This window comes from Scophthalmus maximus, chromosome 6 (genome assembly GCF_022379125.1).
Source record: "Scophthalmus maximus strain ysfricsl-2021 chromosome 6, ASM2237912v1, whole genome shotgun sequence".
Lineage (NCBI taxonomy): Eukaryota > Metazoa > Chordata > Actinopteri > Pleuronectiformes > Scophthalmidae > Scophthalmus > Scophthalmus maximus.
In genome coordinates, this window is record NC_061520.1 from 169,064 (window position 1) to 196,560 (window position 27,497).

Below are 27,497 nucleotides of genomic sequence, written 5' to 3' on the forward strand. Positions count from 1 at the left end.
TCGGGTCCTGTCGGGTCCAGTCCGGTCCAGTCCAGTCCTATCGGGTCCTGTCGGGTACGGTCCAGTCCTGTCGGGTCCTGTCGGGTCCAGTCCGGTCCAGTCCAGTCCTGTCGGTTCCTGTCGGGTCCAGTGCGGTCCTCTCCTGTCGGGTCCTGTCCGGTCCGGTCCTGTCGAGTCCTGTCGGGTCCTGTCGGGTCCAGTCCGGTCCAGTCCAGTCCTGTCGGGTCCAGTCCGGTCCTGTCCTGTCGGGTCCTGTCGGGTCCAGTCCAGTCCTGTCGGGTCCAGTCCGGTCCTGTCCTGTCGGGTCCAGTCCAGTCCAGTCCTGTCGGGTACGGTCTTGTCGGGTACGGTCCTGTCGGGTCCAGTCCGGTCCAGTCCAGTCCAGTCCTGTCCGGTCCTGTCCGGTCCGGTCCTGTCGGGTCCAGTCCGGTCCAGTCCAGTCCTGTCGGGTCCAGTCCGGTCCTGTCCTGTCGGGTCCAGTCCAGTCCAGTCCAGTCCTGTCGGGTACGGTCTTGTCGGGTACGGTCCTGTCGGGTCCAGTCCGGTCCAGTCCAGTCCTGTCCGGTCCGGTCCGGTCCGGTCCTGTCGGGTCCAGTCCAGTCCTGTCAGGTCCTGTCGGGTCCTGTCGGAATTTCTCGGGCCCGGTCCGCTCCGGTCCTGTCCGGAGAAAAATAATAACCATAAAGACAAATAGTTCATTGACCTGTTCAGTTCTAACAGTTCACATCTGTGAGGGGAAGCAGAAGGTTTTCACAAGGACAAACGATATATTATATTACATATTATATGAAAAGATAAATATCAAATCAAATCTGTGTGCCAGTCAGTCAACCAACGTACTGCAGTAATATCCTGAGTACTGGAGTCTAAGAGTCATTATATTATATATATTATAATATCAGATACATTATATTAAAATGTGTTTGTTTGCAGTGGTGGAAATACAGATTTGAGGTCAGGGTATTTAATAGTTATATTTCAGACATTTTAAACTTCTGACCTACATTTCAGAGCTTTTTACTTCACTGCAGCTTTAGAAAGTTAAAATTGAATTTTTGATGATTTAAAATGTTAATGTTTTTTATTTCTTCTGTGTTTTCTAACCTTAACCCTCCAAACTGATTCACACCATGTGAAAAATAAACATTGATTCATATATATATATATATATATATGTATATATATATATATGTGTGTGTATATATATATATATATATATATGTGTGTGTGTGTGTATATATATATATATATATATATATATATATATGAATAAACACTGGCACAATTGAATCAAATATAAGGTTAAATCTCTGATGCATCACCAATAATAACCTAATATTATAATACGTTTATTATCATAACACCAGGAAACTTTCGCACCAGGACTTTTATTTGAACCCTGAAGTTTTTATGAAGTTAGTTCCTGTGACGTAGTTCTGTCCTGAAAGCAGTTCGTCGGTTGTCCGACAGGCGGCGCTCTCGGTCCGTCAGCAGCAGAACGTTATTTCTAAGGATTTTTCCTTTTTTCCTTTCTCCTCTTCCCTCGTGGGAGACGGACCGTTATTCTCAGACCTCCACAGCTCCGGAGTCGAACAGTCGAGTCTTTATGAACGGAACCGGACTGAAGAACCTGCACGTGCGTGTGTGTGCGTGTGCGCGCGTGTGTGTGTGTAGATCTCCGCTCGCAGTAAGTAAAACGACAAGAAACTTTTGTATCTTATTAATTATGAAGAAGTATCGATGTGAGAAACGAGCTGTTGGACATAAACATGCTCTCAGGTTGTTGCTGATGCATCAGTTCTGCAGTCGGATGATCTTCAGCAGTCGAACGAGCTGCTGCTCCAGAAGCGATTTGATTTGATCACAAGCTTTATGATTCAGACAAAAGGAGGTTGGAGTCTTGGTGGGTTCGGGTCAGTTTTGTTTCCCATGAAAAGGTTGATGTCTTTTATTTTAAAGTGGGATGTGGAGCAGAGTCCTGCAGGTCTCAGGACGTTTAGATGCTTCAGTTCTTGACACAGTGATTATAACATTTCTTACTAAGCTAATAAATATTCACACATGGTGACAGATGAGATATTTATCAGAACCTCTGTGTGAGATGTTGGTTATTCTGTGAGCATCGAGAGTGTGTGAGGAGCAAACCAAGTTGCCTATTTAAAAACTGTCCTCGCCACCGGAGTGAACAGACGATAATGTGTGTGAAACAGCACAAAGTACTCGTCAGCAGTGATAAATGTTGTGGAGGTCAGCGTCTCCCCGTGAGCCCCCTCCCCCCACGAGCATGAATAAAAGCCTGATCCAGACTTTGAAGCTGCTGCCTGCTGGGCACAGAGTCTGACTGGCTTCAGGGCTTCAACAGCAGCTCAGCATGGAGTCGAGGGAGGTGGAGGAAGCTGCTGATGGTAAATCTCAGCCTGTTTGACACAAGCTGCTCTGGACGCCTCAGAGTGGCACCATGACGGATGTGGGACTTCATGTGATTCTGAGCAGCGTCCTGTCCGGCATCCTGCTGCTCGCCGTGGTCGCGCTGCTTTGTTTCTTCACCTGCAGACTGTCGGGAGCGCTGCCTCTGGGTGGACCGGGCAGAGTGTGAGGTTTCATCTGAGGAATGGTAAACACAGCTGAGCTCATGTTGTTTCTTTGTGTTGAAGTCAATCGACTGTCCTTCTCCTCCAGGATGTTCTGATTTTGTCCTTGGTGGTTCAGACTTCAGGCTGGAGGTGAAAACCCTTTTGAAAGAGAGTGATTGATCGAACAGATGTCCACACTGAACAGATCTAGCTGGAGTGTGTGTCCAGTCAATCATCTGGTGGTAATCTGCTTTGTTATGGCCCCATAAACCTCTGAGTGCTGCGGAGCGCAATCCCATTAAAATGACCTTGAGCAGAGGCACAAGGAAGAAAGGAGGAGGGTGAGGATAATAGGGTTAGCCCCCCGATGGGCCCCCGGTGGGCCTCTGGTGGGCCCCCGTTGGGCCCTCAGTGTGGCAACTTGCATTCACAGCAAGGTCTAAAGCTTCACTCTCTCTTTGTGTTAACAAACGAGGCCACAGAAAATAAATGTTCTTTATCGATACTAATTTCATGAGGTGAAAAGCGGCTGCTACTTTTTTTATTCTTATGCTTTTTGCCTCCTTTATTTTCCTTTTATATGAAAGATGAGATGAGTTTGTGTCTTTTGAGTTTATATCTGTTGAGTTTATGTCTGTTGGGTTTATATCTGTTGAGTTTGTGTCTGTTGAGTTTATGTCTGTTGAGTTTATGTCTGTTGAGTTTATGTCTGTTGAGTTTGTGTCTGTTGAGTTTATGTCTGTTGAGTTTATGTCTGTTGAGTTTATATCTGTTGAGTTTATATCTGTTGAGTTTATATCTGTTGAGTTTGTGTCTGTTGATTTTATGTCTGTTGAGTTTATATCTGTTGAGTTTATATCTGTTGAGTTTGTGTCTGTTGATTTTATGTCTGTTGAGTTTATATCTGTTGAGTTTGTCTGTTGAGTTTATATCTGTTGAGTTTATATCTGTTGAGTTTGTATCTGTTGAGTTTATATCTGTTGAGTTTGTATCTGTTGAGTTTATGTCTGTTGAGTTTATATCTGTTGAGTTTATGTCTGTTGAGTTTATATCTGTTGAGTTTGTATCTGTTGAGTTTATATCTGTTGAGTTTATATCTGTAGAGTTTGTATCTGTTGAGTTTATATCTGTTGAGTTTATATCTGTTGAGTTTATATCTGTTGAGTTTATATCTGTTGAGTTTATATCTGTTGAGTTTATATCTGTAGAGTTCATATCTGTTGAGTTTATATCTGTTGAGTTTATATCTGTAGAGTTTATATCTGTTGAGTTTATATCTGTTGAGTTTGTATCTGTTGAGTTTATATCTGTTGAGTTTATATCTGTAGAGTTTGTATCTGTTGAGTTTATATCTGTAGAGTTTATATCTGTTGAGTTTATATCTGTTGAGTTTATATCTGTTGAGTTTATATCTGTTGAGTTTATATCTGTTGAGTTTGTATCTGTTGAGTTTATATCTGTTGAGTTTATGTCTGTTGAGTTTATATCTGTTGAGTTTGTATCTGTTGAGTTTATATCTGTTGAGTTTATATCTGTAGAGTTTGTATCTGTTGAGTTTATATCTGTAGAGTTTATATCTGTTGAGTTTATATCTGTTGAGTTTGTATCTGTTGAGTTTATATCTGTTGAGTTTATATCTGTAGAGTTTGTATCTGTTGAGTTTATATCTGTAGAGTTTATATCTGTTGAGTTTATATCTGTTGAGTTTATATCTGTTGAGTTTATATCTGTTGAGTTTATATCTGTTGAGTTTGTATCTGTTGAGTTTATATCTGTTGAGTTTATGTCTGTTGAGTTTATATCTGTTGAGTTTATATCTGTTGAGTTTATGTCTGTTGAGTTTATGTCTGTTGAGTTTATGTGTGTTGGGTTTATGTCTGTTGAGTTTATGTCTGTTGAGTTTATATCTGTTGAGTTTATGTCTGTTGAGTTTATATCTGTTGAGTTTATATCTGTTGAGTTTATATCTGTTGAGTTTGTGTCTGTTGAGTTTATATCTGTTGAGTTTGTATCTGTTGAGTTTATATCTGTTGAGTTTGTATCTGTTGAGTTTATGTCTGTTGAGTTTGTGTCTGTTGAGTTTATATCTGTTGAGTTTGTATCTGTTGAGTTTATATCTGTTGAGTTTATATCTGTAGAGTTTGTATCTGTTGAGTTTATATCTGTAGAGTTTATATCTGTTGAGTTTATATCTGTTGAGTTTATATCTGTTGAGTTTATATCTGTTGAGTTTATATCTGTTGAGTTTGTATCTGTTGAGTTTATATCTGTTGAGTTTATGTCTGTTGAGTTTATATCTGTTGAGTTTATATCTGTTGAGTTTATGTCTGTTGAGTTTGTCTGTTGAGTTTATATCTGTTGAGTTTATATCTGTTGAGTTTGTATCTGTTGAGTTTATATCTGTTGAGTTTGTATCTGTTGAGTTTATGTCTGTTGAGTTTATATCTGTTGAGTTTATGTCTGTTGAGTTTATATCTGTTGAGTTTGTATCTGTTGAGTTTATATCTGTTGAGTTTATATCTGTAGAGTTTGTATCTGTTGAGTTTATATCTGTTGAGTTTATATCTGTTGAGTTTATATCTGTTGAGTTTATATCTGTTGAGTTTATATCTGTTGAGTTTATATCTGTAGAGTTTATATCTGTTGAGTTTATATCTGTTGAGTTTATATCTGTAGAGTTTATATCTGTTGAGTTTATATCTGTTGAGTTTGTATCTGTTGAGTTTATATCTGTTGAGTTTATATCTGTAGAGTTTGTATCTGTTGAGTTTATATCTGTAGAGTTTATATCTGTTGAGTTTATATCTGTTGAGTTTATATCTGTTGAGTTTATATCTGTTGAGTTTATATCTGTTGAGTTTGTATCTGTTGAGTTTATATCTGTTGAGTTTATGTCTGTTGAGTTTATATCTGTTGAGTTTGTATCTGTTGAGTTTATATCTGTTGAGTTTATATCTGTAGAGTTTGTATCTGTTGAGTTTATATCTGTAGAGTTTATATCTGTTGAGTTTATATCTGTTGAGTTTGTATCTGTTGAGTTTATATCTGTTGAGTTTATATCTGTAGAGTTTGTATCTGTTGAGTTTATATCTGTAGAGTTTATATCTGTTGAGTTTATATCTGTTGAGTTTATATCTGTTGAGTTTATATCTGTTGAGTTTATATCTGTTGAGTTTGTATCTGTTGAGTTTATATCTGTTGAGTTTATGTCTGTTGAGTTTATATCTGTTGAGTTTATATCTGTTGAGTTTATGTCTGTTGAGTTTATGTCTGTTGAGTTTATGTGTGTTGGGTTTATGTCTGTTGAGTTTATGTCTGTTGAGTTTATATCTGTTGAGTTTATGTCTGTTGAGTTTATATCTGTTGAGTTTATATCTGTTGAGTTTATATCTGTTGAGTTTGTGTCTGTTGAGTTTATATCTGTTGAGTTTGTATCTGTTGAGTTTATATCTGTTGAGTTTGTATCTGTTGAGTTTATGTCTGTTGAGTTTGTGTCTGTTGAGTTTATATCTGTTGAGTTTGTATCTGTTGAGTTTATATCTGTTGAGTTTATATCTGTAGAGTTTGTATCTGTTGAGTTTATATCTGTAGAGTTTATATCTGTTGAGTTTATATCTGTTGAGTTTATATCTGTTGAGTTTATATCTGTTGAGTTTATATCTGTTGAGTTTGTATCTGTTGAGTTTATATCTGTTGAGTTTATGTCTGTTGAGTTTATATCTGTTGAGTTTATATCTGTTGAGTTTATGTCTGTTGAGTTTATGTCTGTTGAGTTTATGTGTGTTGGGTTTATGTCTGTTGAGTTTATGTCTGTTGAGTTTATATCTGTTGAGTTTATGTCTGTTGAGTTTATATCTGTTGAGTTTATATCTGTTGAGTTTATATCTGTTGAGTTTGTGTCTGTTGAGTTTATATCTGTAGAGTTTATATCTGTTGAGTTTATATCTGTTGAGTTTATATCTGTTGAGTTTGTGTCTGTTGAGTTTATATCTGTAGAGTTTATATCTGTTGAGTTTATATCTGTTGAGTTTATATCTGTTGAGTTTATATCTGTTGAGTTTGTATCTGTTGAGTTTATGTCTGTTGAGTTTGTGTCTGTTGAGTTTATATCTGTTGAGTTTGTATCTGTTGAGTTTGTATCTGTTGAGTTTATATCTGTTGAGTTTATGTGTGTTGGGTTTATGTCTGTTGAGTTTATGTCTGTTGAGTTTATATCTGTTGAGTTTATGTGTGTTGAGTTTATATCTGTTGAGTTTGTATCTGTTGAGTTTATGTCTGTTGAGTTTGTGTCTGTTGAGTTTATATCTGTTGAGTTTATATCTGTTGAGTTTGTGTCTGTTGAGTTTATATCTGTTGAGTTTGTATCTGTTGAGTTTATATCTGTTGAGTTTGTATCTGTTGAGTTTATGTCTGTTGAGTTTGTGTCTGTTGAGTTTATATCTGTTGAGTTTATATCTGTTGAGTTTGTGTCTGTTGAGTTTATATCTGTTGAGTTTGTATCTGTTGAGTTTATATCTGTTGAGTTTATGTGTGTTGGGTTTATGTCTGTTGAGTTTATGTCTGTTGAGTTTATATCTGTTGAGTTTATGTGTGTTGAGTTTATATCTGTTGAGTTTGTATCTGTTGAGTTTATGTCTGTTGAGTTTGTGTCTGTTGAGTTTATATCTGTTGAGTTTATATCTGTTGAGTTTGTGTCTGTTGAGTTTATATCTGTTGAGTTTGTGTCTGTTGAGTTTATATCTGTTGAGTTTATATCTGTTGAGTTTATATCTGTTGAGTTTATATCTGTTGAGTTTGTGTGTTGGGTTTATGTCTGTTGAGTTTATGTCTGTTGAGTTTATATCTGTTGAGTTTATATCTGTTGAGTTTATGTCTGTTGAGTTTATGTCTGTTGAGTTTATATCTGTTGAGTTTATATCTGTTGAGTTTATATCTGTTGAGTTTGTGTCTGTTGAGTTTATGTCTGTTGATTTTATGTCTGTTGAGTTTATGTCTGTTGAGTTTGTATCTGTTGAGTTTATATCTGTTGAGTTTATATCTGTTGAGTTTGTGTCTGTTGAGTTTATATCTGTTGAGTTTGTGTCTGTTGAGTTTATATCTGTTGAGTTTATATCTGTTGAGTTTGTATCTGTTGAGTTTATATCTGTTGAGTTTATGTCTGTTGAGTTTATATCTGTTGAGTTTGTATCTGTTGAGTTTATATCTGTTGAGTTTATATCTGTAGAGTTTGTATCTGTTGAGTTTATATCTGTAGAGTTTATATCTGTTGAGTTTATATCTGTTGAGTTTGTATCTGTTGAGTTTATATCTGTTGAGTTTATATCTGTAGAGTTTGTATCTGTTGAGTTTATATCTGTAGAGTTTATATCTGTTGAGTTTATATCTGTTGAGTTTATATCTGTTGAGTTTATATCTGTTGAGTTTATATCTGTTGAGTTTGTATCTGTTGAGTTTATATCTGTTGAGTTTATGTCTGTTGAGTTTATATCTGTTGAGTTTATATCTGTTGAGTTTATGTCTGTTGAGTTTATGTCTGTTGAGTTTATGTGTGTTGGGTTTATGTCTGTTGAGTTTATGTCTGTTGAGTTTATATCTGTTGAGTTTATGTCTGTTGAGTTTATATCTGTTGAGTTTATATCTGTTGAGTTTATATCTGTTGAGTTTGTGTCTGTTGAGTTTATATCTGTTGAGTTTGTATCTGTTGAGTTTATATCTGTTGAGTTTGTATCTGTTGAGTTTATGTCTGTTGAGTTTGTGTCTGTTGAGTTTATATCTGTTGAGTTTGTATCTGTTGAGTTTATATCTGTTGAGTTTATATCTGTAGAGTTTGTATCTGTTGAGTTTATATCTGTAGAGTTTATATCTGTTGAGTTTATATCTGTTGAGTTTATATCTGTTGAGTTTATATCTGTTGAGTTTATATCTGTTGAGTTTGTATCTGTTGAGTTTATATCTGTTGAGTTTATGTCTGTTGAGTTTATATCTGTTGAGTTTATATCTGTTGAGTTTATGTCTGTTGAGTTTATGTCTGTTGAGTTTATGTGTGTTGGGTTTATGTCTGTTGAGTTTATGTCTGTTGAGTTTATATCTGTTGAGTTTATGTCTGTTGAGTTTATATCTGTTGAGTTTATATCTGTTGAGTTTATATCTGTTGAGTTTGTGTCTGTTGAGTTTATATCTGTTGAGTTTGTATCTGTTGAGTTTATATCTGTTGAGTTTGTATCTGTTGAGTTTATGTCTGTTGAGTTTGTGTCTGTTGAGTTTATATCTGTTGAGTTTGTATCTGTTGAGTTTGTATCTGTTGAGTTTATATCTGTTGAGTTTATGTGTGTTGGGTTTATGTCTGTTGAGTTTATGTCTGTTGAGTTTATATCTGTTGAGTTTATGTGTGTTGAGTTTATATCTGTTGAGTTTGTATCTGTTGAGTTTATGTCTGTTGAGTTTGTGTCTGTTGAGTTTATATCTGTTGAGTTTATATCTGTTGAGTTTGTGTCTGTTGAGTTTATATCTGTTGAGTTTGTATCTGTTGAGTTTATATCTGTTGAGTTTGTATCTGTTGAGTTTATGTCTGTTGAGTTTGTGTCTGTTGAGTTTATATCTGTTGAGTTTATATCTGTTGAGTTTGTGTCTGTTGAGTTTATATCTGTTGAGTTTGTATCTGTTGAGTTTATATCTGTTGAGTTTATATGTGTTGGGTTTATGTCTGTTGAGTTTATGTCTGTTGAGTTTATATCTGTTGAGTTTATGTGTGTTGAGTTTATATCTGTTGAGTTTGTATCTGTTGAGTTTATGTCTGTTGAGTTTGTGTCTGTTGAGTTTATATCTGTTGAGTTTATATCTGTTGAGTTTGTGTCTGTTGAGTTTATATCTGTTGAGTTTGTGTCTGTTGAGTTTATATCTGTTGAGTTTATATCTGTTGAGTTTATATCTGTTGAGTTTATATCTGTTGAGTTTGTGTGTTGGGTTTATGTCTGTTGAGTTTATGTCTGTTGAGTTTATATCTGTTGAGTTTATATCTGTTGAGTTTATGTCTGTTGAGTTTATGTCTGTTGAGTTTATATCTGTTGAGTTTATATCTGTTGAGTTTATATCTGTTGAGTTTGTGTCTGTTGAGTTTATGTCTGTTGATTTTATGTCTGTTGAGTTTATGTCTGTTGAGTTTGTATCTGTTGAGTTTATATCTGTTGAGTTTATGTCTGTGGGGTTTTATCTGATTCACTCATCTTGTGTCTTTGTCTAGTTTTCCTTCCTTTGTGTCTTGATGTGTCTCAGTTTCCTTCTGCTCCTGTCACTTGTCTTTGAGTTGCATCATGTCCACCTCAGCTTCACGGTTCATTATATTTACTGCACCGACCTGTGAACGTCATCCGTCTGCATCATGGAAATCCTTAAGCACAACCTGCTCAGTGAGACGAGCCTGCGGTGGCTCTTAATTTGTAGTGTTGTGTGTGTTATCAGGCTGAAACTCGTGTCCTCATTCAAATCCATGCAGAATAAAACAAGTATTAAACCAGTATGTCAGAGTCAGCGTGAGACAAGTGACAACAACTTAACTACTGTGTCTCTTCTCCCACAGCTTCTCAGAGCATGTTGTGACAGACGAGAGGAACACGACCGCACGCAGACGACAACATGAAGGTGATGGCGCTGCTCGTCATGAGCTGCGGTCTGATCCTGGGGAGTCTGGTCCTGGGGGGTCTGGGGAAGCCACAGTTCCCTGGTAGGTCAGTGTGTTGAGTCAGACGCTGCACACACGCTGTTTGTAACTCGACACCACGTTTCCGTGGTAACCCTGACCCTAAAGCCTTCAACGAAGTACATAAAGGATTTCTAGTTTACCTGTTTCCAGTTTGTATCCTGCCTCAGAAAATAAAAAAGATCATCCTTTCCTAAAAAATTACTCAAACCATTTAGCGATTTTCAAAATTGATGCTTTTTATTTTCAAATCGTCAGTGAGTCCAATAATTGTTTCATCCCAGTCTAACATGTTGAGGTCACAGTGGTTGATATCGCTGAAGGGTTTAATCGAATGATAGCTAAATTATATAAAACTGTAGTAACTGAATTATCTGCTCCACATACAAAAATGCCTTCTCTGTTGAATCCTCTAACAGACTTATTTCCGTTTACTGCCACACAGAGCAAGAGAAGGAGCCTCAGTTCTGGAATGCATGGGCCCAGCGGACCCTGAAAAACGCCCTGATGCTGCAGAATCTCAATCAAAACAAAGCAAAGAATCTCATCCTCTTCCTCGGAGACGGTAAACCACCACATCCTTGTTTAGCTCCTGATTAGTGGCAGGAAATGATGGATCCCTCGAGCCTGTGGAAGGGGAAAGGTTTTCATCTCTTCACTAAACACTAACTGGTCCACATGGTCATTTGTTATATGATTAATTAGACCATCCAGTCATGTTACAGTTTTATGTCCATTTAAGTGATGTCACAGAGGAAACATGAATCCAGTGAAGTTCAATGAGATTTGTTTTCTGATGGATGACAGTGAACTAAGCCGCCACATCACCGGGCTTCTGTCTGATCTGGACGCTGATTGGTTGCCTGTGCTCTCTCTGTTTGGACGACGAGCTCAGAGAGACATTCTTGTGCACTGCAGCATTCACGCTCATGTTAGTACAGTTACAGAATAACAGGCAGCATCTTTGTGAACAAGTTGTTAATACGTAACACGAGTTGATTGTCCAGCTGGAAACGTTTCTCAGACACAAGCCAAGAAAACCACAGGCTGTGTCAAAGTGTGAAAGTTTAAATTGTGTCGGACAGTTTCCACATTAGTTCTGCTCAGTTACACATTTCTGAACCTATCAGTTTGTGGGTGTGAGTTTCAGATATATTATAATTATATTATATTCCTCCTATAGAAACAACACAAAGTTCTTTTCTTCCTTGTTTTTCAGTTTTTTTAAGTAATTTCTATCTCAGGAAATGTTTTGACTAATAATCTTTTGTATGTCACAAAATGAGCACAGCAGAGATTAAACAGTCTACCTGCTTCCTTTCCTGTTTAGGGATGGGCGTTCCCACGGTAACGGCTGCCCGGATACTGAAGGGTCAGCTGAGCGGACAGAGTGGAGAAGAGACACAGCTGGAGATGGACAAATTCCCTTTTGTCTCTTTGGCCAAGGTCTCACTCGGTTATTATTTCACACAGTATCGGACAATGTATTGATTCCTGCTTTCTGCCGAAAGAATGTGACCGAGAACAAGGTCACTGAGTGTGTCATGTCCCGGCTGCGTGTTACAGTATGTTACACGTGACATAGAAGATCAATTCCACTATTATTTATGTTCATTCTATGTTTGACACACAACATCTGCAGCAGCAGCTCAACATGTGTCAGTGAACAGACAAGTATGACAATATTCTAGATGTATGAAAAGACCAGGGGCCTGTTCAACGTATCTGGCTTCACTGAGCCCAACGTCGGCCGTCCTGGATGCCCGGTACCACGGAGCTGGGTTTTCCTCTCTGGCAACGAGCAAGTTCGAGTTGCAGCTGAACAGTTAAAAAACAAATTGCTGCCCGGGTGTGAAGAGGTGTCACGCTGGTGCTCTTCAGTTTGAATGTGGTGGTGTTAGGTTTCGTGGAGCAGCAGCCATGACTAAGAGCCCACACTAGGATGACCTGGAATCGAACCCGACCTTCTGTACCAAAGTTGACGGTGTAACCCACTGAGCTGTACCAGGTTGACCTGGACCAGGTCAGCGACCCACAATGCAACAGTGACTGTCTTTATGGGAAATATGCAAAATGTGGGTCAGAGTGTGAGCCATGAAAGTTGAGCTTCAACTATTAATTATTTATCCATTATTGATTGATTATGTTTTTGATGAATATATTCGTCTTTAAAATGGTAGAAAACTGTAGAAATGCACAAGATTCAATGAACAACGATGTAAAACAGAAGAGCACTTTTTAAAGCTTGCTTAAAGAAATGACTTAAACAATAAATCAACAATGGTTATTGATTAACTGTGTCGAGCAACCCGTGTGTTAATGAGTGACGGCAGCCCCGATCCTGTTCGGTGAGTGACCTCTGACCTCATGTCCACGTGTCTCTGCAGACGTACAACACCAACGCACAGGTACCCGACAGCGCCGGCACAGCCACGGCTTACCTCTGCGGCGTGAAGGCCAACGAGGGCACGGTGGGCGTGAGCGCAGCCGCCGTCCGATCCCAGTGTCAAACTACGAAGGGGAACGAGGTCACCTCTATCCTCCGCTGGGCCAAGGATGCAGGTAGAGTAGAGATCTGCTTCCTCTCCTCAGCTCTTCCTCCTTTTAGACAAAGTTCTCATGACAGACTTTTACCTTCTTGTCTTCTGGTGTTAAATTCACAGCTTTTTCTTTTCGAATGTTTCATCAGGTTTGTGTCTGTTTTTCTTCCTTGTTGAATCCTGATGCGTCCGTGTCCCTGATTCAAATGATTCTTTATGAAAAGTGGTTTGTATTGTTGTTGGCACATGAAATCAGTCACGAGTGGCTTCAGTTTCATTAAAAAGTCCAATGCTGTATCCAAAGAGCCAGACTATGACATCTCAAACATATAGTTTTGATAAAAAGCCAGAAACATGAACCATCCCAATGAAGGACATTTGATTTCCATTACTAATCTGCGTTTTCCTTTCAAGGACATATCAGAGTTACGTAATCTGCTTCATCGTTTTCAGATTCAATGATAAAAAGGCCACAGAGAGGGAAACAAGATGTGAAAGGAATTCATACCATAACTGAGGGTCACAGTGTGTGTGTGTGTGTGTGTGTGTGTGTGTTTGTGTGTGTGAGATAGAGAGCATGTGTGTGGAGTCAGAGGTCACAGATAATAAGAAATCCAATCATTCCTCGGGGAACATAGCAGCAGCAGCAGCGACCTCCTGCACAAAGCAAACAGATCATGTATACGAGTGTCCTTCTCTGACTTCACCTAAATATAATATTTCACTTTTTACACCCAGACGATTTAACACAGCTCCGTCCGTTGATCATTGACATGACATGTTGTCAACATTTCTTTTTAAACTCACAATCTAACGTGTAATGTTTTTTTTCTCTATGAACTTTAGATAATCTTGAAATGACCTTTCTGGGTTTTTCTCAGCTTTGGGATTTTGTGCTAAAATGATTGTGAATTGAACCTCTGAAGAAATAAACCAGCTGTTATTCACACAGCTGGATGTGTGTGTGTGTGTGTGTGTGTGCGTGCGTGTGTGTGTGTTTGTGTGTGTGTGCGTGTGTGTGTGTTTGTGTGTGTGTGCGTGCGTGTGTGTTTGTGTGTGCGTGCGTGCGTGTGCGTGCGTGTGTGTGTGTGCCAACTGCAGGAAAGTCGGTGGGGATTGTGACCACGACGCGAGTCAACCATGCCACTCCCAGTGCTGCGTACGCCCACAGTGTGGACAGAGACTGGTACTCGGACAACGAGATGCCAGATGAAGCCGTGCAGGCCGGATGCAAGGACATCGCCCAGCAGCTCTTCGAAAACATTCCCAACATTGATGTGAGTGGAAAGTATTGATTCTGATCAGAGCTGAAACAATCACTCAGAAAAGACGGACGGCACTGGATTTACATTTTCACTGGCCAAACAGAATAAAACTATTGGAATGGATTGTTGTGAAATCATGGTTCCCTCAGGCTGAACCCTAACAACTTGGTAATCATTGGACTTTCCTCCAGAGTCTCCATCAGCTCAAAAACTTCCTGTCAAACTCATGACAAGTATTTATTACCAACTGTTAACATGCTAGCAGGCTAACACAGGATCTTTAGCACAGTGAACATGTCCTGTGTATAAAAAGTCTCACAAAGCCACTGAAACGATTAGAGTTTGTTGAATTGAAATCCAATATTTTTACGAAGCTATTGGAATCTTTCTTTCTCTTTGGCATTTTATGGACCAAACAACAAATGGATCAATGAAGAAAATAAGTGTGAGATGAATTGAATATGACAGAAATGATCATTTTGTTCCCATAATTCTTATGCACATTAAAATACTAGAGAGCTCTCGGAGCTTCAGGTGATTTGGGCGTCGTTCAGAAATCACATCTGACTACAATGTGAATAAACCAACCTGAGGTCTTCGTCATTCTGATCATTTAACCTAAATGAGATGAGACTTTGTTTTCCATTCTGCTGCTTCCAGGTGATCATGGGCGGCGGGAGGAAGTACATGTTCCCCAAAAACCAGTCGGATGTGGAATATCCCGACGTGGCGAAGCACAGCGGTACACGTAAAGATGGGAGAAGCCTGGTTCAGGAGTGGAGCGACAGAATGAAGGACAAAGTACATTCCTCCTCCTCTCTCTCCTGTTTTTATCTTCACAAATACTTTTGCACATTTTGGAGTTGGACGTGACTGCAGTGGTCTTTTCCCTTTAACTGTGCAGAAAGGCCATTATGTGTGGAACAAGAAGCAGCTGTTATCTCTGAACCCGAACAGCGTGGATTACTTATTGGGTGAGTTAATTATTGAACTCCCAGTGAAGTGTAAATGAAGAGCCACACTGTACGAATCCTTCATCTCCTTGAACTGTGTCATTCAGGTCTCTTTGAACCCGGAGATCTGCCGTTTGACCTGGAGAGGAACTCTGAGACTGATCCTTCGCTCACAGAGATGGTGGAAGTGGCCATCAAGATCCTGAGGAAGAACCCCAGTGGATTCTACCTGCTGGTAGAAGGTGAATAGGGAATTTACTGTTACACATGTTGTTTCTCTCCAACAACCCTCTGTTCTTGTTTTCTTCACTTATACTGCATTTTCAGACCGAAGGTCATTCGTGGTGTTGGATTTGGTCAAACTAATAAAACCTGTCACACTTGTACGTTGTACTCGCAGCATTAGATGAACAGGTTTCCCATTTCTCAGTTTCTTCAAATAAGATGTGTCCTTCCATTCCTGAGCAACAAATGATCCGATGGGAGGATCCCTCTCAGACCAACGTATCCCAGGATCCTTTGCTCACCCGTGACACAGCTAACAAGCGAACTATGTGGCAGCTAGTGCACCGGCCCAAAGTAGCTAACGCTGCAACAATCAGGGACAAACTGGTGACGCGAACAAGAAATCCTCCACAAACTGTTTGATTTGACTTTGAGACACTTGTCACTTGTCCCCGGGAGGATGAACAGGGACACGTCCCAGTGGTGACAGCTGGAAGATAAATTATTTAAATTAAAAGTTTAACTTATACCTGTTGTTTCTGAGAGTGAGATTAAAGATAAAAGTATGGAGCCAGACCTGGGACATACTTTACCAAGTTGATCTTTAAGACAGTAACTCCCTCTAAAAGTTTGTCAAACTGAATACAACGTGTTGATTAAGGAGCTTTAAGCATCAACACTGTGAAGACTACGTTACATTACACTCATTACAGTATGTGTGGGAAGGAACGTCTTAAAAAGTATCGTCAATACAAGAAGCATCATGGAGACTAACAGTTTCCCTCCCACATCTGAGCAGTCTACAAAGTCCTGAGCTTGTTTTGTGTCTGAACACATTCTTGCAGAGATGAATTTTCATTCCTCCAGCTGTTATCTCGTTGGCCTCGAAGCTCGACCTTGGGTCCCACAGTTACTGTGAAAGACAAAAGGAAACTTTGTCCTTCAACACAAATAAGTGTCAGCTTGATATTAGATACAGCAGGAACAGGAATGTTGGTGTTGATAACCATGTGTTCTTGTGTCTAAACACGGAGCTGTTTGAAACAACCTTCTTGACCGTTGTTGTAACCCACAGTCTGATATTCGAGTCTACTTGTGCCAACAGCTCCTTCTTGTGCTAACAGTCCGTCTAGAAAAACGTATGTAAGTGTCTTCTCGTCTTGCAGGGGGACGTATTGACCATGGACACCATGAGGGCAAGGCCAAGCAGGCTCTGTATGAAGCTGTGGAGATGGACCGGGCCATCGGTCAGGCCGACCTCATGACGAGTATCCACAACACGATGACCATAGTAACTGCAGATCATTCTCACATGTTCAACTTCGGAGGCTACACTCTCAGAGGAAACACCATATTTGGTAACTAATGATTCTGATACACATCAGTACAATTCAGTTTTATTTGTAAAGAATAATACAATATCACATCATACATGGACTCAAGACTCTTTACATAGTGAGGTCACAACCTCACAGTATTACAGAGAAACACAACAGTTCTGAGAATGTGAAGAGAAAGGTAACCCTAACCCTAACCCTTTTAACAGAAGAAATCTCTAACAGAACCAGAACCAGTTGTGGGCGGAACATCTGCCTCGATTTTAAATGTTCTTGTGCCATATGTAATATGTCCAATAACAGCCTATTGAAATGTCTCGTGCAGGCCTGGCCCCCATGGTGAGTGACGTTGATCAGAAACCCTTTACCTCCATTTTGTATGGGAACGGACCAGGTTTCAAAATGGTCAACGGTGCGAGGGAGAACGTTTCCACTATCGATTACCGTAAGTAAAATCATGTAGCCACCAGCTCGGAGTATGTATTATTAGGAAAGGGAATACATTTAAAAGGAAAACCCCAAATTTTTATTTTATTACTCCCCAAAATAACCTCACACAGACAGATATTATATTATCAAAGTGCAGGTGTGATCAAACCCACGATGCATTTAGATCTCTTTCACAATGTGGAGGTCTTACATGAGGCCTAGTGCAATGGAATTTAATTTAACAAAAGGAAAAGTTTACAGCAGCTCTGGCAGGAAATCCAAACTCAAAAATCCAAATCAGGAAATAACAGGAGCCGCGATGAAAACTGACAGGAAAACACAAGAGTCGACAGAGAGAACTGACTAGAACTTAACAGATTTTAAACACAAACTGACACAGACGAACTGAGACATGTCAGACAGGTGATACGCGTCAGGAACAGGTGAGACGGGTCAGGAACAGGTGAGACACGTCAGACAGGTGAGACACGTCACACAGGTGAGACGCGTCAGGAACAGGTGAGACGCGTCAGGAACAGGTGAGACACGTCAGACAGGTGAGATACGTCACACAGGTGAGACGTGTCAGGAACAGTTGAGACACGTCAGGAACAGGTGAGACACGTCACACAGGTGAGACGCGTCAGGAACAGGTGAGACACCTCAGGGACAGGTGAGACACGTTAGACAGGTGAGATACGTCACACAGGTGAGACGCGTCAGGAACAGGTGAGACACGTCAGGAACAGGTGAGACGCGTCAGGAACAGGTGATCGCACGTTGATCGCACGTTGTCTTGGTGTGTTGCTGTCATTGGCATGACTGTGTATCCGGGACCTGTCCAAGAACAACTAGATGAGGATCCACTTCCAAAACAACAGTTCCATGGTCCACAACTCCACTGAAGACCAATGCTAACTTTTTTTTCTGTTCCTTCCATTCAGAGGAAAACAACTACCAGGCCCAGGCAGCCGTACCTCTGAAGATGGAGACTCATGGAGGAGAGGATGTTGCTGTGTTTGCTAAAGGCCCCCTGGCTCACCTGCTCCACGGGGTCCATGAGCAGAACTACATCCCCCATGTGATGGCCTACGCAGCCTGCATCGGCCAGAACAGGGAACACTGTATGTCATCCGGCGGGACGTCAGGTCTACGGCCCGTCCTCTCCAGCGTCGCAGCCCTTCTCACAGTCTCCAGACTGTTCTGCTGACTTAACCCTGACGTGTTGACTGCACATTTCAAAGGACACATTCGACACTGAAACAAGAGGCAACTGAATATATAGTTGATAAAACAGTCAGAAATATGTCTGTGTCTTACCTGGTGTGTAGATAAAGCTGTGAAATACTCCACCTACCATCGTTGTGTCCAGTAAGGGAAGTTGTAAAATCTCTAACCAATAAAAAAGTTTGTTTTCTGATAATTTTGTTGACTGTTATTGTCAAAATACAGTTTCTTCTAAATTTTCATCATGATAAAACTGTTTGAGTGTTTTTGTAGAACAACACTTGACTCAGAGTATGAACATTGTGAGTTTTCACAAAGAAAGAACTTTACAGGAAGTCATCGGACTATAGTTCACTCTACCTTTCTTCCACTCGCCGACACATTTTAGAACTTGACGGCAAAATCCCCGGATCAGAGCCAAATCTCAGTTTAATCTGCAGTCGCCGATCTCTCTGTGTAACCTCCTCTCAGACACAATTCCAGAGGCTCGCTGCCTCTCCATGGATTTCTAACAATCTGCAACAACTCAGCCAATCAGAGCGCAGGACTGCAGTCAGTCGTGTGGTATGAACTCACAACTGTAAGACTCCTGATCACGTCAGCACGTTGTGGAGTCTGAACTTGGCACGAGGCTGAAAGACGCCATCTTCATGACTCGACAGACAAAAGGTCAAAATGCTAGTTTTGTTTTTTTATTCTTGAAAAATGTTCCATTGTCACATCTTCAGAGAAAAACCAAATGTACCAGTGAACATCTTTTCTTTAAGTCACATGTCACGTGTTGTACTTTTCCATCAGTTCTCTTGTGGCCTGTGGAATGTGGACGGACGGAAGCGCCTCATTCGTCACTGGGAAAACAGAGGACTCGTGTGGGCTGAAGCATGAAGAGAGCAGGTTGAAGTTCTCATGTCGTCAACAATCTCAGTATCAGAGTCTGTTGGCGCCTCAGGGGCCACGTCATCATTTACAATGTTCTGATGGTTCGTGGCAGCTACAAATCCTTCTCTGTACTCCTGTTTTATCTTTGTATTCTATATTATGATAAAGGATCATTTTGTATAGAATGAATCAATGAATCAATTCCTCTCCGGGAACCATCACCTTACCGTGGTGGAGGGGGTTTGTGTGTCCCTATGAACCTGAGGGCTGTGTTGTCTGGAGCCTAGTGCTCCTGGTAGGGTTTCCCATGGCAGAGTGGTCTAAGGCGAGGGGCCAGACTAAGTATGGTTCAACAAAGACACCATGGACAACAGAGGAAGAGAAAAAGGGACCCAGCCCGGAGGAAGCCCGGGGCCCCCGTCTGGAGCTAGGCCCAGGCGGCGGGCTCGTCGGCGAGCACCTAGTGGCCGGGTTTGTCACGGAGCCCGGCCGGGCACAGCCCGAAAAAGCTACGTGGCACCTACCTCCTCTCCATCCTGTGGGCCCACCACTCATAGGAAGAACCACTGGGGTCGGGTGCGCTGCCACACGGGTGGCAGTGGAGGTCGGGGACCTCGACGAACCGGACCTGGGCTGCAGAAGCTGGCTCTGGGGACATGGAACGTCACATCTCTGTGGGGGAAGGAGCCGGAGCTTGTGCGGGAGGTGGAGCGCTACCAGTTGGATCCGGTGGGGCTTACCTCTATGCACAGTTTCGGTTCTGGAACTGTACTCCTGGATAGGGGTTGGACTCTTTTTTTCTCTGGAGTTGCCCAGGGGGAGAGGCGACGGCCGGGTGTGGGGATACTCACAAACCCCCGGCTGAGCGCCGCTGTGTTGGAGTTTACCCCGGTGGACAAAAGGGTCGCCTCCCTACGCCTTCGGGTGGTGGGGGGAAAACTCTGACTGTTGTTTGTGCATATGCACCAAACAGGAGTTCAGAGTATTCGGCCTTTTTGGAGACCGTGAATGGAGTCCTGCAAAGGACCCCAGTAGGGGACTCTTCTGCTGGGAGACTTCAACGCCCACGTGGGCAATGATGGAGACACCTGGAGAGGCGTGATTGGGAAGAACGGCCTCCCTGATCGGAACCCAAGTGGTTGTTTGTTATTAGACTTCTGTGCTAGCCATGGCTTGTCTATAATGAACACCATGTTCGAACATAAGGATGCTCATAAGTGTACATGGTACCAGAGCACCCTAGCCCAAAGGTCGATGATCGATTTTGTGATCGTTTCATCTGATCTGAGGCCGCATGTTTTGGACACTGGGGTGAAGAGAGGGGCGGAGCTGTCAACTGATCATCATCTGGTGGTGAGTTGGATCCGGGGGTGGGGGAAGACTCTGGATAGACCTGGTAAGCCCAAACGTGTAGTGCGGGTGAACTGGGAACGTCTGGAGGAGGCCCCCATCCAGGAGATTTTCAACTCACACCTCCGGCGGAGCTTTTCTGGCATTCCTGTGGAGGTTGGGGGCATTGAACCCGAGTGGGAAATGTTCAAAGCTTCCATTGCTGAAGCTGCGGCGGTGAGCTGTGGTCTCAAGGTCTTAGGTGCCTCAAGGGGCGGTAACCCTCGAACTCCGTGGTGGACACCGGTGTTCAGGGAAGCTGTCCAACTGAAGAAGGAGTCCTTTAGGGATATGTTATCCCAGAGGACTCCGGAAGCAGTAGCAAGGTACCGACGGGCCCGAAGGGCTGCAGCCTCTGCCGTGTCAGAGGCAAAACAGCGGATGTGGGAGAAGTTCGGAGAAGTCATGGAGAAGGACTTTAGAACCATCCACGCTGTGTACAGTAAGGATGGGACACTGTTGACCTCAACTGAGGAGGTAATCGGGCGGTGGAAGGAGCATTTTGAGGAACTCCTGAATCCGACTAACACGCCCTCTATGGTAGAGGCAGAGCTGGAGGCTGATGGAGGATCATCGTCAATTTCCCTGGCGGAGGTCACTGTGGTAGTCAAACAACTTCACAGTGGCAAAGCCCCGGGGGTTGATGAGATCCGCCCAGAAATGTTGAAAGCTTTGGGTGTGGAGGGGCTGTCTTGGTTGACACGTCTCTGCAACATTGCGTGGAGGTCGGGTACAGTGCCAAACGAGTGGCAGACCGGGGTGGTGGTTCCCCTGTTCAAAAAGGGGGACCAGAGAGTGTGTGCCAATTACAGGGGTATCACAGTTCTCAGCCTCCCGGGTAAAGTCTACTCCAAGGTGCTGGAAAGGAGGGTTCGGCCAATAGTCGAACCTCAGATTGAAGAGGAACAATGTGGATTCCGTCCTGGACGTGGAACAACGGACCAGCTCTTTACCCTTGCAAGGATCCTGGAGGGGGCCTGGGAGTATGCCCATCCAGTCTACATGTGCTTTGTGGATTTGGAGAAGGCGTATGACCGGGTCCCCCGGGAGATACTGTGGGAGGTGCTGAGGGAGTATGGGGTGAGGGGGTCACTTCTTGGGGCCATCCAATCCCTGTATACTCAAAGCAATAGCTGTGTCCAGGTTCTCGGCAGTAAGTCGGATTCGTTCCCGGTGGGGGTTGGTCTCCGCCAGGGGTGCGCTTTGTCACCAATCCTGTTTGTGATATTCATATACAGGATATCGAGGCGTAGTCGTGGTGGGGTGGGGTTGCAGCTCGGTGGCCTGGGGATCTCATCACTGCTTTTTGCAGATGATGTGGTCCTGATGACACCATCAGTCTGTGATCTTCAGCACTCACTGGATCAGTTCGCAGCCGAGTGTGGAGCGGTTGGGATGAGAATCAGCACCTCAAAATCTGAGGCCATGGTTCTCAGCAGGAAACCGGTGGATTGTCTACTCTGGGTAGGGAATGAGCCCTTACCTCAAGTAAAGGAGTTTAAGTACCTCGGGGTCTTGTTTGCGAGTGAGGGGACAATGGAGCGTGAGATTGGCCGTAGAATTGGAGCAGCGGGGGCGGTATTGCACTTGCTTTGCCGCACCGTTGTGACAAAAAGGGAGCTGAGCCGGAAGGCAAAGCTCTCAATCTACCGGTCAATCTTTGTTCCTACCCTCACCTATGGTCATGAAGGATGGGTCGTGACCGAAAAAACGAGATCGCGAGTACAAGCGGCCGAAATGGGTTTCCTTAGAAAGGTGGCTGGTGTCTCCCTTAGAGATAGGGTGAGAAGCTCAGTCATCCGTGAGGAGCTCGGAGTAGAGCCGCTGCTCCTTTGCGTAGAAAGGAGCCAGTTGAGGGGGTTCGGGCATCTGGTAAGGATGCCCCCTGGGCGCCTCCCCTGGGAGGTGTTCCAGGCACGTCCAGCTGGGAAGAGACCTCGGGGTAGACCCAGGACTAGGTGGAGAGATTATATCTCCACACTGGCCTGGGAACGCCGTTGGATCCCCCAGTCAGACCTGGTTAATGTGGCCCGGGAAAGGGAAGTTTGGGGCCCCCTACTGAAGCTGCTGCCCCCGCGACCCGACCACGGATAAGCGGTTGAAGATGAGATGAGATGAGATGAATCAATGGATTTCAAGGCCCAACTTCTCTTAAACATATTTGTACGTGACTCTCAGTGCCTCTAAACCTTCTATTTTCTAAAATGATGAAAGTTCTGTAATTAAATCAATCGACGACAAAGTAAGCAATTAGAGGAAGAAACAATGAACCAATCAGAGCTTAGTAGGCAGAATAAAGAATGGTTACATCATCGTCTTACATAAGGATGACATCATTGATGAAGTAATAATGCTGGATACAGAGCCACTGCTCGGCTTCGCTGCCAAGGGGCCACTTGTGTTTGTCAATGAATAACGCTTGAAAAACTTGGACCTCCGTTACCAAGGAGACGCCTGTAAACTGAAAACTCCCCTCAGCCAATTAGCACTTCTGCCAAGGATGTGATTGGTTTGTTCGCAGGTTCATTCAAAACGTTTTGGACGAAACGAGTCAGATCCGGATGTGGATCGTTGAAGATGCTTCACTGTTGGAAGATGCTGGGAAACTTGACATCTTGACTCGTATCTTTACAAAAACATAACACTTTGAGGATTGTGTGAGTCAGATTATAGGTGTGGGATTGCTCAGCCTTGAATGCTCTTGTTACCGTTTCTATAATAATTCTCTGAAGGTTTTTTCTTCCTTAAACTCTTCCACAATCCAGAAGGATATTTAATTTGCGTGCAGTCAGTGATCTGGAGAGGAATGTACGGTGGAGTGTGCGTGTGTGTGTGTGTGTGCGCGCATGTGTGCGTGTGTGTGTGCGTGTGTGTGCGTGCGTGTGTGTGCGTGCGTGTGCGCATGTGTGTGTTCGCGCGTGTTCGCGCGTGTGTGTGTGTGCGTGCGTGTGTGTGTGTGCGTGCGTGTGTGTGTGCGTGTGCGTGTGTGTGCGTGCGTGCGTGTGCTGAGAGCTCACGTGAGTGATTGTGTCGGTGGAAACCGGAGGCAGGGAGAGAAAAAAGGTAACAATACCTAGAGATATTCAAAATAATAATGATAAGGAATAATAAAAGCAACATTAGCACTATTGATGACATCATCATCTATTGTCATTGTCAATGTTTTCCATAGTGAGGTTGTGACCTCACAGTATTAGAGAACTCTCATCCCTATGGTTCAGACCCTCTCTTCAGCCTGTGTTGTGATCTCCAGCCCTTGGATTCGCTGTGAGCACGTTCGAGTGTTCGATTGTGTTGAGATTACACAGAAAGATCAGACGAAAGAAGCAACACAGGGTCGACAGCTGTGGGCCACCGAGGCTGCAAGAAGATGATAATTCTCCCCTTTTCAAAGCAGAGATCCTTCTCCTGGAGTCATCGACGCCCTTTCTCTTGGCTGATCTACAGTAGTTCAGCAGGTATTAGCATGCAGTGCATATATAGACGTCCCCTCTGGTGAAAATCCAGTTTTAATCTTGTTAACACGTCATGGACACATCATGGGCGAGCCGGACCGGGGGCAACCTTGTGATTTGCTCTTCTTCGTACGTGGAGATGGTTTTATGAACTCATGTCATGGTGAAGTTGCACAGGTGTGTTTGACGAGCATCGTCGTAGCTGCCTGCGGGGGCGACTAGAAATCACAGGAAGAGGACGAACCAACACAGACGAGGCAGAGACCACTAGACGCAGGTGAAACACATGACGTAAAGTGACCAATGACAAGACGATGACAAGGAAAACAGGAAGTGTCAAAATAAAACACAAGGATCACAAGAAAGAAACTCACCTGAGGCAGAGCTGCAAGGAACAGATCAAATAATGAATAATCACTAAGTAATAAAAGAGAAAACAATATTAGACCAAGAAAAATATTTTTAGAATTCAAGAGTTTTTGTAAAGTTCACAAGAGTGATGACAAAAAGACTCTACTCTTGTATTTTGTGGAACAAAGCCTGGATTCCTGTCCTAGTTGGGAAGTCCTCATCAGTCCTCCCTCCCTCCCTTCAGTCCTCCCTCTCTTCCTTCAGTCCTCCCTCCCTCCCTTCAGTCCTCCCTCTCTTCCTTCAGTCCTCTCTCTCTCCCTTCAGTCCTCCCTCCCTCCCTTCAGTCCTCCCTCTCTTCCTTCAGTCCTCTCTCTCTTCCTTCAGTCCTCCCTCCCTCTCTTCCTTCAGTCCTCTCTCTCTTCCTTCAGTCCTCCCTCCCTCCCTCCCTTCAGTCCTCCCTCTCTTCCTTCAGTCCTCTCTCTCTTCCTTCAGTCCTCCCTCCCTCTCTCCCTTCAGTCCTCTCTCTCTCCCTTCAGTCCTCCCTCCCTCTCTCCCTTCAGTCCTCTCTCTCTCCCTTCAGTCCTCCCTCCCTCTCTCCCTTCAGTCCTCTCTCTCTCCCTTCAGTCCTCTCTCTCTTACTTCAGTCCTCCCTCTCTCCCTTCAGTCCTCCCTCCCTCTCTTCCTTCAGTCCTCTCTCTCTTCCTTCAGTCCTCCCTCCCTCTCTTCCTTCAGTCCTCCCTCTCTCCCTTCAGTCCTCCCTCCCTCTCTTCCTTCAGTCCTCCCTCTCTTCCTTCAGTCCTCCCTCCCTCCCTCCCTCCCTCCCTCTCTCTCTTCCTTCAGTCCTCTCTCTCTCCCTTCAGTCCTCCCTCTCTTCCTTCAGTCCTCCCTCTCTTCCTTCAGTCCTCTCTCTCTCCCTTCAGTCCTCCCTCCCTCTCTTCCTTCAGTCCTCCCTCTCTCCCTTCAGTCCTCCCTCCCTCTCTTCCTTCAGTCCTCCCTCTCTTCCTTCAGTCCTCCCTCCCTCCCTCCCTCCCTCCCTCTCTCTCTTCCTTCAGTCCTCCCTCCCTCCCTTCAGTCCTCCCTCTCTTCCTTCAGTCCTCCCTCTCTTCCTTCAGTCCTCTCTCTCTCCCTTCAGTCCTCCCTCTCTTCCTTCAGTCCTCCCTCTCTTCCTTCAGTCCTCTCTCTCTTCCTTCAGTCCTCCCTCCCTCTCTTCCTTCAGTCCTCTCTCTCTTCCTTCAGTCCTCCCTCCCTCTCTCCCTTCAGTCCTCTCTCTCTCCCTTCAGTCCTCTCTCTCTTCCTTCAGTCCTCCCTCTCTTCCTTCAGTCCTCTCTCTCTTCCTTCAGTCCTCCCTCTCTCCCTTCAGTCCTCCCTCCCTCTCTTCCTTCAGTCCTCCCTCTCTCCCTTCAGTCCTCCCTCCCTCTCTTCCTTCAGTCCTCCCTCTCTTCCTTCAGTCCTCCCTCTCTTCCTTCAGTCCTCTCTCTCTTCCTTCAGTCCTCCCTCTCTTCCTTCAGTCCTCCCTCTCTTCCTTCAGTCCTCTCTCTCTTCCTTCAGTCCTCCCTCTCTTCCTTCAGTCCTCCCTCTCTTCCTTCAGTCCTCCCTCCCTCTCTTCCTTCAGTCCTCTCTCTCTTCCTTCAGTCCTCCCTCTCTTCCTTCAGTCCTCCCTCTCTTCCTTCAGTCCTCTCTCTCTTCCTTCAGTCCTCCCTCTCTTCCTTCAGTCCTCCCTCCCTCTCTCCCTTCAGTCCTCCCTCTCTCTCTTCCTTCAGTCCTCCCTCTCTCCCTTCAGTCCTCCCTCCCTCTCTTCCTTCAGTCCTCTCTCTCTTCCTTCAGTCCTCCCTCCCTCTCTTCCTTCAGTCCTCCCTCTCTTCCTTCAGTCCTCCCTCTCTTCCTTCAGTCCTCTCTCTCTTCCTTCAGTCCTCTCTCTCTTCCTTCAGTCCTCCCTCTCTTCCTTCAGTCCTCCCTCTCTTCCTTCAGTCCTCTCTCTCTTCCTTCAGTCCTCCCTCTCTTCCTTCAGTCCTCTCTCTCTTCCTTCAGTCCTCCCTCTCTTCCTTCAGTCCTCCCTCCCTCTCTCCCTTCTCCGTCACCCATTAGTCTGTCAACAAAAACTAAATTCACCACATTCACCAAGATTATAACCTGTCTTCTTCTGCGGACGTCAGTCCTGGAACTGTGATCTAATGATCTACATCGTCTATCGTTTCATATTGTTTCACATTGTTTCATATTCTGCTGTATCGTTTAGTTTGTTGACGGTAAATCACACATCAACACAGAAAGAGTCTGGAAGAACAGAGGAGCTGAATCCCGACAGTCAGTGCAGCTTGTATTGATACTGTGATTCTACTGAGTCTCCACATGTATCTATTGGGGCATGAGATTGTGGTCACGTTACAAAAACATATCATATTGCAAAAATGCACTGACTTTTATAATCTATAATGTTTAAAAATGTGAATTTACAAATGTGAAACACCGTCTGCACTGAGCTGTACTTTTCCTTTTCCAGTTCCCTTCGTCGAGTCAACACGAGATGTCGTATGACACAGCTGTCATGAACATGCCATCGGTTGTGGCTCAGTGGATTTATCCAGTGACCTTTTAGTATCATCCAGCTTTACCGTAACAATCCCGCGGGTTTCTAGAGAGGATCAACTATCACTAACATCTTTCTAATCTCGCACATGACATTTTGTGGCATTTGTGAGATGCTCTGTCGGATCTGGTCTAAACCAAAGAGACGAAGACACATGAAGTCACAGAATGAAGAGTTTTTCATCATGACATAAATCTGTTCTATGATAAAACACAAATCCCAAGAGAATCAATCATTCTTCAATAATCTCACGTCATAATCCAGATCAATAGCTCCCAGAGTTTTGTGGCGGAGCAGGATTCAGATGAGAATAGCTCTGCAGAATTCATCTGATGATCACAGAAGAGAATAACATCATGTGATGAACCTGGATCTCTTCTTCCGTCATGTTCCAGTTAAACATCTGGGGCCTTTGCTTGTCACATGGGAACTAACAGCAGTAAGTTGTTAGTTGACTGGTCAGAACCTTCAAGACGGGAGCATGAAGGAGTCTTTGAGCATGAAGGAGATGAACACACACACACACACACACACACTGACAGATGAACACACACACACACACACACACACACTGACAGATGAACACACACA

The 27,497-nt window shown here is 43.3% G+C and overlaps 1 protein-coding gene across 2 annotated transcripts; it reads left to right on the top strand.

The window, feature by feature from the left end:
- Nucleotides 1-1,526: 1,526 nt before the first annotated feature.
- alpl (alkaline phosphatase, biomineralization associated) lies at nt 1,527-18,441 on the top strand. Of its 2 annotated transcripts, none has more exons than XM_035632029.2 (12): nt 1,527-1,687; nt 10,150-10,293; nt 10,715-10,834; nt 11,600-11,715; nt 12,657-12,831; nt 13,911-14,086; nt 14,735-14,875; nt 14,979-15,048; nt 15,135-15,269; nt 16,419-16,610; nt 16,915-17,034; nt 17,963-18,441. In XM_035632029.2, exons 2-12 carry the CDS (start codon nt 10,206-10,208, stop codon nt 18,226-18,228), a joined length of 1,599 nt encoding a protein of 532 aa, XP_035487922.2. In that variant the 5' UTR covers nt 1,527-1,687; nt 10,150-10,205; the 3' UTR covers nt 18,229-18,441. The 2 variants fall into 2 exon arrangements, with proteins under 2 accessions (XP_035487922.2, XP_035487924.2); XM_035632031.2 differs by lacking the exon at nt 1,527-1,687 and adding an exon at nt 2,363-2,614.
- Nucleotides 18,442-27,497: the final 9,056 nt, after the last annotated feature.

What these genes read in the sequence shown, in the direction of transcription:
- alpl (XM_035632029.2), top strand. Translation starts at nt 10,206, where the DNA reads ATGAAGGTGATGGCGCTGCTCGTCATGAGCTGCGGTCTGATCCTGGGG. An exon ending in ATTCTACCTGCTGGTAGAAG is followed by an intron (nt 15,270 to 16,418) that starts GTGAATAGGGAA and finishes CTCGTCTTGCAG; the next exon opens with GGGGACGTATTGACCATGGA. An exon ending in CAGAGGAAACACCATATTTG is followed by an intron (nt 16,611 to 16,914) that starts GTAACTAATGAT and finishes TGTCTCGTGCAG; the next exon opens with GCCTGGCCCCCATGGTGAGT.